We start from the raw sequence: 12,126 nt of genomic DNA on the forward strand, positions 1-12,126 counted from the left end.
GTCTTGATTACATATAAAGAAATGTTAACCATAAAGATAAGATATATGTGGGTTCATTAGAACCATAAGGATATTCTCTAGTGCCACATCCGGTTTTCTGTAACACTTAAGGTAAAAGAATAGTGACCGACAAAGAGGATAACACATAAGGTAAAACTCTTTATGAGGTGTTGTCGATTTGCCACACAATCATATTAAATCCATATCAGTAAAGTTGATAACACTTGTGACCATGGAAGGCTCTGTGTATGTATATGCAGTTACCGCCATGATCCGGTGTTGAAGACTTTATGGGATCGGATTGGCTGTTGAGATTTATCTCTAGATCAACATAAAGGTGTGCACATACAGTACGGTCTCAATTAATATAGCCCAAGTGGGAGAATGTAAGAATTTTCTTGATGTGGGTTAATTGAGATTGTAATTAATCGTTTTTACAGAGTTGATCTAATAAAGTAAGATATAAAGTTTCTTAACAGTCAAATATGGGCTTGGCTTGTGTGGGCCGAGTTGGGCCCGGCCCGTGATAAGAGGGTCCGTCCAAAACTCTATAAATAGCGCTAAGGTCCCTCCTCTAGCCCTCATTCTTCCATAAAGTCTCTCTCATCTCACATAAGGCAAACTGTGAGTGGTGATCTCATCGAGCTAAGAACCGAGGGTTATAGAGGAGAAGAACCTGAGCGTGGCTCATCGTTTGAGCGTTGGATCGTTGTCATTCCGCATAAAGAACGAGGGATTCCAAATTAGGTACGCAAACCTTTGTATACTCCTCCTACATGTTCGGTTTTCTAGCTACGTCGATCCTGGGAAGCCACTTAGGCGGCCAACACAGCTAACTGCATTTGTGAAAATCGTCGAGGAGCACAACGATCAGCTCTCAAAGAAAGTTCAGTCTGTGGTGAACAACATTAGAAAATATGAACCTGTGGACCCGGGCCTTATGAGGAGAAGTTAGCCTCGGCGTATAGGTATATTCCTATACCTTTGTACCAAGTCCTCCATTTCCTAGTGCACCCTATGTCTTGCTTTTTGCCGTCTCCACAGTTGCATCGTTCTTTATTGCTCTTTAGTTTTTTCAGGATGTGTGGTGGCGCTTCCGTTAGGAAAACAGAATCGATGTCTTCTCATCTCCTCTCTTTTCCTCCTTTTAATAAGTGCAGATGAATGCAGCAGATGGCGGCAGGAGAGCGACAGGAGCTGTACATACATGTTGTCGCATGTGCAATCCAAGGGCTTCTACACGAGGGTTGATGATTAATGATCGCTAGGCAATCAGCAAGAGATGATTAACCTGAAAGTACGAGTATATTGGTCATCGGAAGATTTCACGGCCGTCGGCAGTGGCTGTACCGCACGCTTTATGTAGTGATGGAGAGCAGTCATATTGTGCTTTTGATCATGGAAACAGGGCGATTGGAGCCGACGGTTGCCTGGTCGGAATGAGTCCTCTAGACTTGATGACCATGTGATTAATGGTCAAGAGGCATATTATACAGTTCGATATGTTCCGAGGGGAAAAAATAGCAAATTAAAAGATTTCGTTAAATTATTTTAAACTGATCTTTTTTTTTCAAGGAGTAGTTTCAGATATTTCTATCTCGATCTGTAATGAAAATGTGGACGTTTAATCATTGCATTTGATGATATTTATCTTAATTGGGCTATCAATTAGATTGTGCACACTTATAAACGTAGAAATCACGAATTAATATTTTGTTTTTGAAATTGACATTTTCATGATGTTTTAGAAATGCGGTGAATTATTTAAGGACTAGTTTTGTAACTAAAGTAGCGTACGAAAGAACTAAAACGGAACATGATTAAAAGTATTGAGGACCGAAAGTGTAACCCTTCTGTTAGAAACTTGTAAATGTAGGTATAACGTATCGCGGGTGCTGACTCAACATACCCGTCCATATTTGGACTGAAAGTTGAAGAATTGTCACCGAGATAAGATTTGGAGGATTGAATTTGTCAGAAGCATAATGCAGGGACCAAAAGTAAACATTCCGCCAATGAAATGGGTGACTCGGACTCGCACGCTCAAATTGCTCCAAATTAGTCCAATAGCTGTGATGATATATCCAATCATGATTCGTGTAGACCGGGGTCAATCACAGCTATCAGTCCCGTGAGTTTTACGCTGATATATCCAATCATGATTCGTGTAGATCGGGGTCAATCACAGCTATCAGTCCCGTGACCCACAGCTATCAATCCCGTAAGTTTCACGCTGATATATCCAATCACGATTCGTGTAGACCGGGGTCAATCACAGCTATCAGTCCCGTGATCCACAGCTATCAATCCCGTAAGTTTCACGCTGATATATCCAATCACGATTCGTGTAGACCGGGGTCAATCATAGCTATCAGTCCCGTGAATTTCACACAAATCTCACAAATGTCAATGGTTATGTTCTATTTGGCTCTGTCAAAATCCATTCATTTCGCAGAAAATAATGTTCAGGAAAACGTTTTTCAGATTTTCCGACGCTTGTTTCACGTAAATCCCACAAATGTCAATGGTTATGTTCCACTTGGCTATGTCCGTTCATTTAGTGGAAAATATCGTTCATGAAAAAGTTAAGGAAATGATTTTGACTGATTAAGCTATTGTTAGTCATGATAGTGACCAGCTAAGGAATCGCGCTTGATCATCAGTCTTCAGTTTATTTTCCCAAGCGGAAGACTTCAGAAATTTGCGGGCTTTGCGTGACTTCAAGTCAAAATCTGGAAAGGCATGGTGGACACGTTCTTTCGGAGCAGCTTCTTTCCGCCTTCAGCGGGCTATCATCCTGAAAGAAATGAAATGAACCGCAAAAACAAAGACTGGCTGACCTATGTATTAATCAGGTAAGAGGAACGTTGAGGTGGCTAAACAGAAGCTTTAACCGAAATAATGTGCGTTATCTCCATTGAAGAAAGCCTGCACTCTTGTGGAAAAGGGCTGCGATGCGATGATCGAAAAGTCGCGCATCATTAGGAGAACAGCATCATTTAATTTGGAGGCACTTGCAAATTTAATTTCGAGCGAAGCTCGTGGGGGTCTTATCCCGGAGCTTAATAACATGTCAGTGTAATACTCTTTACCCGGCATTGTATCAGATCTTATTTTCGCCCTTTATCTTAAGCCATTATTATCGTATTTTTATTTATAGTGATATTATCTCGTTTACATGATCAATGAGAGCAATTCAATGAACTAGCAATGTATGGTCAGATAGATAGATGTACATACGATTTCTAAAATGAGCAAGATTGCATGGGCAAATGTTTTCATAAAGAGATACCGGTACCAAAATTGGGCATTAGGCGTCTCTAATGTAATCAAGTCCTCAAGCCCGAATCTTTAATTCGTAGAAATAAAAAAAATGTCCCAAGTTTTACTCGGCCACTAACTGGCCTCTAAAATTAAACTTCTATTGAAAAATAATTTAAGGCCTAGTTTTGTAACTAAAGTAGCGTAGAAGGACTAAAACGGAACATTATTAAAATTATTAGGACCGAAATTGTAACTTTTCTGTTAGAAACTTGTAAATATAGGTATCATGTATCAATTCACCGGTGCGGACTCAACATGCATGTCTCGTATCAAAAAGTTATGAGTGCGTGGCGATTATTTTTTATCTATTCAATTGATGAAAAGATAAGTGTGTATTTTTTCAATTGAAGATTATTTTTATTTTTTATTACGAATTTACAGTTACAAAAATGAATAGTTGTGTCATTTTGAAACTATTTGTTCACAAAAGGTTTCGCTCATTTATTAAGAATGGTTCTGGTTCAATAACTAACTATCAATTTTTCGTCTCTTTCTTATTTTTAATTGTTTCCCTTTTGAGAGTTTTTGGAGAAATACCAAAATTGCAATTTGGTATGTCTCATTTGAGACTTTTTAAACCTTAGAAAATTTTTGTCAGTAACCATTAGCAACCGTATGAGGCAAATAATTCCTTAAAGACGGTAACTTTTCACATCTTAGTCTGATTTCATTCTTCTTGGTCAATTATTTCCCAACATGTTGTTCTCCCATTCTTCTTTTCTTTCTTTTGTGTGATGTCAATGGAGAAAATAGTTTCATTGGCAAAACAATATCTAAAGCGAGGGTTAAATTTTTTGCACGACTCAACTACAATTCGGAGTGTAATTTTACATGTCATTATTGAGTGTTAACTTTGGGAGTATCAAGTCGTCACAATTGGAGTCTCCACTTTATTCATGAAGTACTAGCGTGGAGTGTGGGCGGGGCGCTGCACTGATGGAAGTAAACGTTCCGCCAATGAAGTGGGTCACTTGGACTCGCACGCTCAAATGGCTCCAAAAAAGCCTAATAGCTTATGCTGATATATTCAATGATTAATGTAGACCGGGGTCGATCTTAGCTATCGGTCCCATGAGTCTCCTGCAAATCGCACAAATGTCAATGGTTATGATCTATTTGGCTCTATCAAAGTCTGTTCATTTCGCAGAAAACAATGTTTAGGAAAATGTTTCCATATTTTCGACATTCACTTCACATAAATCCCACAAATATCAATGGTTATGTTCCATTTGGCTTTGTTAAAGTTCGTTCATTTCATGGAAAACAACATTCAGGAAAATGTTTTCCGGATTTTCCGGCATTCATTTTACTTAAATCCCACAAATGTCAATGGTTATGTTCCATTTGGCTCTGTCAAAGTCCATGCATTTCACGGAAAACAACATTCAAGAAAACGTTTTTGGGATTTTCTTCGGCGTTCGTTTCACGGAAAACGAATCAATAAGGGAAAACATTTTCCATCAACGGAAAAGTCTTATGGAAAACGGAAAACATTTTTCTCATTCACTCTCTTTATCTCATACTCTCGCACAACCCTGTTAGCCCCCTCTTCTATCTTTTTTTCTTTTTAAAAATTCAATTTTTAATTCTTTTTCATTTTCTTTTTTTCTTCTTTCTTGGCCGGTTGCACAGCCAAGGCCATAGCCGGCGACTGGTCATTGGCGAGCTCGCGGCTTGCCAAATCAGCGAGTGCAAGCCTCAAGCTCGAGCTTGCCTTTGGCAAGTTGCATGGAGGAAAATCAAATTAAATATTCCATACCAAACGGTAGAAAATATTTTTAATTGCATTTTCAAATTTCAGCCGAACACCAGAAAATATTATTATTTTTTTGAAAATTGACTTTATGACATTTTCCCCAAAACGAATTAATGTAAGAGAAACCTCTTTCACTCTTAATAAGTCATGATGGGGATTTTCTTAGCACGCTGGGTTTGCAGAGTGCTTAGTTGATGAAAAAATCGTCCCGTCGAACGGCGTAATGATCGCCTTATAATTTCGTGGATTGTCCAATGTAGATACAATTGTGACATTCGTTGGAGGAGTGGATGGAAGAAGAGAGGACGAACCAACGAATAAAGTAGCTGCGCAATGACCGCTCACTGTTCTTCTTATAAATATGTCCTGAAAAATCGACACCTTCTTATAGATCTCTTCAGAGTTTCCAGTAGCGCTGTTCCTGCCTCTTGTTTCTTCTTGCCTTGCTTTCATATTTACCCGCTTCCTTGGGCTTTGAGTCATGAAACTCTTAAGCATTTGTCTTGCGGAGTTCTCATCATGCCAATTGCTTCTTTGTATTGCTCTTGCACTGTGCTTTAACCAAGTCTCCTCTAACACCAATGAAACAGATAGACTCGCGCTGCTCGCATTTAAGGTCGGCATAATTGGAGATCCTTTCGGCGTGCTCAACTCATGGAACAACAGCATTGGGTTTTGCCAGTGGTATGGTGTTATGTGCGGCCGAAGACACCAGAGGGTAACGGTCTTGAATTTGACATCACAAGGGCTTTATGGATCAATCTCTCCTCATGTTGGGAATCTCAGCTTCCTCAGGAAAATTTGGCTCAAAAACAATAGTCTCCATCATGAAATCCCTTCACAAGTTGGCCAGTTGCGCCACCTTCAATCCTTACGACTAGACAAAAATTCGTTGGTCGGTGAAATTCCCAAAAACTTATTAGCTTGCTCTAACCTTTTTGAACTCATCCTTCAACACAACCAACTAAGTGGAGAAATTCCTTCAGAAATCGGTTCATTATCAAAGCTACAATTTTTTTCTTTGTATGGAAATAATCTCACTGGTATCGTGCCTTCCTCCACTGGGAACTTATCTTCATTGGAGTTCCTTTCTTTAACCCTAAACAACTTGGGCGGGAGCATTCCCCAAGTTCTAGGCCACCTAACAAACTTGCGAGTCCTCGCCTTTGGAGGAAACAGATTCTCTGGTACAATTCCATCTTCGTTATTCAATCTCTCTTTGCTAATTTGTTTTGATGTCGGAGACAATCAGATACAGGGGACTCTCTATGTAGGCATAGGCCTTAAACTTTTAGATCTTGAATTTTTTAACGTTGGCTGGAACCAACTTGTGGGGTCGATTCCTCCGTCAATGTCGAATTGCACAAAGCTAGATACGCTTCAACTAGGAAATAACGAATTTTCTGGGAAAGTACCTTCTTTGAAAAAAATTTATAAGCTTAGTTGGTTTGTCGTTGCTTTTAATCAGCTTGGAAGTGGAAAACCTGAAGACTTGAGCTTCCTTTGCTCGGTATTTAACAGCAGCAAATTAGATCAGGTGATTATTGCCTACAACAAGTTTGGTGGGGTGTTACCTAAATGCATGGGTAGTTTATCCACCACTCTTAGAATATTTCAGGCACTCAACAATGAAATATCTGGTGAGATTCCCAAAGAAATCGGGAATCTTTCCAATTTGGAAGCATTGAGTTTGGATGGCAACCTACTTTCAGGTGCCATCCCCTCAAATTTGGGGAATCTACAAAATTTAGTTGTGCTGAGCTTCATCAAAACAACCTGGGAGGAACTATCCCATCTTTTTTGGGAAATCTAACCAAGTTGCTTGAATTGGATTTTTTCAAGAACAACTTTTATGGGCAAATTCCTTCACATTTATCAAACTGCCGATCTCTTATTCTGCTTGATCTATCCTATAACAATCTTAGTGGTCCCATGCCCCCACAACTTATCGGTCTCTCATCATTAGCGATCATTCTAAACCTATCTTGTAACCATATGAGTGGAATTCTACCCACGGAAGTTGGCAAATTGAAAGCTTTAACTGCATTGGATATCTCGAACAATTTGTTGGTTGGTGAAATCCCAAGTAGTTTAGGTGATTGCATTGCATTGACATCGCTAAGGATGGGAGGCAACTTCTTCCATGGGTCCATTCCTCAATCATTCAGATGGTTAGGAGGTATTGGAGAACTAGATCTTTCACGAAACAATTTATCAGGCCAGATTCCAGCATTCCTAACAGTATTTCATTCCTTGAAACTTCTGAATTTATCATACAATAAGTTTGAAGGCATGCTACCATGTGAAGGAGTCTTTAAGAATGCTACAGGTACTTCTATTATTGGGAACAATGAGCTCTGCGGCGGATTGCCAGAATTTCACCTCCCCATATGCATATCCAAAAGCTCCAAGAGTATAAAGATCCATATGGTGATATTGTCCACTTCTGTTATATCCGGAGTTCTTGGGCTAGCTCTTATTCTAGCTTTTATATATCTTTGTTGGTTGAAGAAGAAAGTAAACGGAGAAGTTTCATGTTCAATGGATAATTCATGTCCGAACGTATCTTATGGAACACTCTTAAAAGCTACTGACGGTTTTTCTCCAGTGAATTTGATTGGTATTGGAAGCTTTGGTTCTGTTTACAAGGGGATGCTTGAGGAAAATCAAACCGCTATTGTAGTGAAAGTGCTTCATTTAGCCCATCATGGTGCTCTGAAGAGCTTCATAGCCGAGTGTGATGCAATAAAAAATATAAAACATCGAAATCTTTTGAAGATACTAACAGTTTGCTCAAGTATTGATTACCAAGGAAGTGATTTTAAGGCGTTAGTTTATGAATTCATGGATAATGGAAGCCTAGAAGAGTGGCTACACCCCAACGCATCATCATCTCATGGGAATGAGCTTCCAAAAAGGTTGAATTTTATTCAGAGGATAAATATTGCTATTGGTGTTGCTTCTGCACTGGATTATCTTCATCACCAGTGTCATACCCCCATTGTTCATTGTGATTTGAAGCCAAGCAATATCCTCTTAGATGCTGAGATGGTCGCACATGTTGGCGACTTTGGGTTAGCAAAATTCCTTGTTGGATCATCCCTTGATTATATAGCCAATCAAATGAGCTCAGCTGGTCTAAGAGGGACAATCGGTTATGCTCCACCAGGTACTCTCTCTCTCTCTCTCTCTCTCTCTCTCTCTCTCTCTCTCTCTCTCTCTCTCTCTCTCTCTCTCTCTCTCTCTCTCTCTCTCTCTCTCCCTAAAACCAAGAAATTTTAATAACCTAAAAGTTGTTGATGTGTCTTCTTGTGTGAAATGATAACTCTTACAATCTTATGCACAATTGATTCAAAGATGATGATTTGCACTCTGATTTGAATTGCAATATGACCTATGTGTGGCAGAATATGCAATGGGATGCGAGGTTTCAAGAGAAGGTGATGTGTATAGTTACGGCATTCTCTTTTTGGAGATGTTCACAGGGTTGAGTCCCATCGACAACACCTTTAGAGATAATTTGACTCTTCATAGTTATGTTGCAAGAGCTTTGCCTGAACAAGTGCTTGAAATTACGGACAACATCCTACTTCAAGAAAGGAAGAGCCATTTAGGCCCTTATAGTCCTCCGCATTGGCTTTCCAAAAGCGATGGCATATTTCAAGAGTGTTTGCTTATGGTATATAATATCGGAGTTGCTTGTTCCTACGAAGTTCCCGAAAGACGGATGAGCATAAGTGGCGTTGCAAATAAGCTACATCAAATTAGAGAGAAACTCTTTGCCCTGGGTTTACATGGACAAGGTGCACCACTAACAACTTATATTTAGCTGTCATACATTTAGTGTTGAATACGCAAACGGAAGTGGACAGGTGAAATCTATAACAAAGAATCAATCATTCTTTTTTCCCTAAGATGATAGTTGATCGTTATTCCCCTTCTGTAGCTATACATATTTAAACCGACACAAGGCCTATGGTGCACGCGCATTCTTGAGTTCCGTTGGTTTACTTAAACCTCTATTTTGCTGTCATAGTATTTTAAAATGAATCCAAAATAAATTGCCTTGCTTCTTCTTCTTTTTTTCGTTTCATTTGTATGATGCTCGTTAAGATGAATTACAACCAATTAGCTATTCGAAATCTTATTTGAAGGAAAGCTTGGTTTCTACAGATTGACTAGGAATGGCTCGGTGTCGCTTTGATTCGAAATAATCCAATGCCGGGAATTGATCTCTGTCCCTAAAGATATGCTTAGTCAGGTATAGGCAAAAGTGTTGCCCTGGTGGGTGAATAAGGACGTACAGCTTTCGGATTCAGCATTCTAGCATGTTGTAATTTGAGGGCACCTATCCGCGCTTGATATGTGTAGCAGGAATCATCCGAGAATGCTTTAGTAGAATTATGTAACTTGTGTGTATCGGATTTTTCTTCGGGTGTAAGTGCAAATTCTTCAGCACTGTTATTTCTCATGTTTACTACTGCTAGTACTTTTATTTCCGCATTTAAGTGAAGTTGCCAAATCATATAATCACATAGGCATAAAACTTAATATAGATATATTGTTAGTTACTCTTTTTATATGGGGGTTCGTGAATCACATTAATAAGCAACTTTCAAGAGTAGAAGTTACTGACTACATCGAGAAATTACTAGCCGCCAATATGCTTAGACTTACTTCGCTAACTAAAAAGTGACAATTAGCGCAGAGAAACGACTCATTATAATACTTTTCTTCATGACAAAATCAGTAATCATTGTTATACGCGAACCTACTTTCCATGGTGAAAAGTTATGTTGTTGAAAGACTGAGTATAATTCCGTTTTGCCAGAACAACACTTTTGAGTTCACCACTTGAGTATTGACTTACCTAATTTTCACATGAAAGTTATTAATGATGTGGAGAAATTATCAATTATTAATAGGCCGAAAGTTAATTTTCCTCTTAAACTATTCAGGTTGAAATAAATCTAGTTATTAATAGATACATACACGCCTCACAATGATGTCTCTAACTGATGAGCAGGTTTATCGGTCAACTATAAAATGATTTTGACTGATTGAGCTATTGTGACTCATGACAATGACCAGCTAGAATCGCGCTTGGTCATCAGTCTTCGGTTTATTTTCCAAAGTGGAAGACGACAGAAATTTGTGGGCTTTGCTTGACTTCAAGTCAAAATCTGGAAAAGCATCTAGATGGATCCACCAATTCATCCCCTCGATACACGCACTAGGATAGACACAAAGTCAAAAAGAAACTCGTGCTATGTACGCCAGCATCTTGACTAATCAAGTTTCCAGCATTCAAAAATGCACAAACATGGCTGGAGACAAAACTGAGCTTCCAATAGGAACATCACCTCTGCCTTTTCATAGCATTCTTGTGGCTTCACATGTCTTCCATATCTTCATTCGCCTTTCGAATCTTTTTTCTCTTCATTCCGGGGGACAAGTTATTTCGGAGCAGCTTTTTTCCACCGTCAGCGCGCAATTATCCTGAAAGTAAACGAAACGAGCCACAAAAGCAAAGACTGGCTGAACTATATATTAATCAGGTAAGAGGAACATTAAGGTGGCTAAACAGAAGGTTTAACTGAAATAATGTGTTATCTCCACTGTAGAAAGCCTGCACCCTTGTGGAAAAGGGCTGCGATGCGGTGATCGAAAAGTTTCATCGTTCAGGAGAGCAGCATCCTTTAATTTGGAGGCACTTGCAAATTTTATTTAGAGATTAGTTGGTGGGGGCTGCGATGTGTTATCTCCACTGTAGAAAGCCTGCACCCTTATCCGGCATTTTATCGGATATTATTTTCGCCCTTTTTTAAAGTCATTATTATCGTTTTTTTTTTTAATAGTCATATTATGTCGTTTACATGATCAATGAGTCCAATTCAGTGAATTAGCAATGTATGGTCACATAGATCTCACATACCATTTCTAAAATGAGCAAGATTGTATTTGCAAATGTTTTTGTAAAGAGATATTGGTGCCAAAATTGAGAATTAGGCATATCTAATATAATCAAGTCCTCGAGCCCGAATCTTTAATTTGTAGAAATAAAACAAACGTCCCAAGTTTTACTCGGCCACTAACCGGTCTCTAATAGGTTAGTAGGGGACTCATTAAGTATGAATAGATTTCCATTGTGATCGGTAGGGTTTGGGAGAACCCCAATCAAATTTTAGCGCCTCCTCATGAGAGGAATCGTCCCCAGTAGTTGTCAATTCGTTAACCACCTCCGAGGTATATCCATCTCGAGAGGATCTTATTGTTTACTCACTGTTCACGTTATGTTCACTCATTGACCGGATCTTACAGTTCACTCACGCTCAATCACTGTTCAATCTTGATTGGATCTCACTGTCGACTCATTGACCAGAACATTGTTCAATCACTGGATCGGTATTTACTATTCACATCGATTGTATTTATTTAGCCAAAAGGTAGAGGAGTGGGAGTCTGTAACTGTGAAGTCATACGAATACATGAAAAGTCTCCGAGTGAAAATGTAAGTGTCAACAAACACTCCTAAAAGTAGCTAATGGTTTTTCTGCAATGAATTTAATCGGTATAAGAAACTTTGGTTCTGTTTATAAGGGATACGCGAGGACAATGGAGCTACCATTACCGTAAAGGTGCTTCATTTAGTCCATCGTGGTGCTCTAAAGAGATTTATAGTCGAGTACAAGGCATTAAAGAATCAAACATCGAAATCTATTGAAGATATTTATTGCTCAAGTAGTAATTACAAAGGAAATGATTTTAAGGCCATGATTAATCAATTCATGATCAAAGGAAGCCCGGAACACTGGCTACACCTAAATGCAGCATTATCTCATGGGAATGAGATTCCGAAAATATTAAATTTCATTGGGTGGGTAAATATTGCTATTGGCGTTGCTTCCACTTTGGATTATCTTCATCATCAATGCCGCATTCTCTTCGTTAATTGTAATTTAAAGTAAAGCAATATCATCTTAGATGCTAAGATGGTTGCACATGTGACAATTTTGAATTTTGTGAAATTCCTTCTTAGATCATCC

General features: G+C 38.9%; 1 protein-coding gene and 1 long non-coding RNA gene across 2 annotated transcripts; both read left to right on the top strand.

The window, feature by feature from the left end:
- Positions 1-601: 601 nt before the first annotated feature.
- Positions 602-1,656, top strand: LOC108957828. The gene is made up of 2 exons (XR_001984898.2): positions 602-968; positions 1,161-1,656. It is a non-coding gene; the product is annotated as an uncharacterized LOC108957828 (long non-coding RNA).
- A 5,339-nt stretch (positions 1,657-6,995) lies between these two features.
- LOC120287340 (probable LRR receptor-like serine/threonine-protein kinase At3g47570) lies at positions 6,996-9,499 on the top strand. The gene is made up of 2 exons (XM_039300116.1): positions 6,996-8,249; positions 8,488-9,499. The coding sequence occupies exons 1-2, from the start codon at positions 7,013-7,015 to the stop codon at positions 8,907-8,909; spliced, it is 1,659 nt and encodes a 552-aa protein (XP_039156050.1). The 5' UTR covers positions 6,996-7,012; the 3' UTR covers positions 8,910-9,499.
- The last annotated feature ends 2,627 nt before the right edge of the window (positions 9,500-12,126 follow it).

The sequence above is a fragment of the Eucalyptus grandis genome, chromosome 8 (assembly GCF_016545825.1).
Source record: "Eucalyptus grandis isolate ANBG69807.140 chromosome 8, ASM1654582v1, whole genome shotgun sequence".
NCBI lineage: Eukaryota > Viridiplantae > Streptophyta > Magnoliopsida > Myrtales > Myrtaceae > Eucalyptus > Eucalyptus grandis.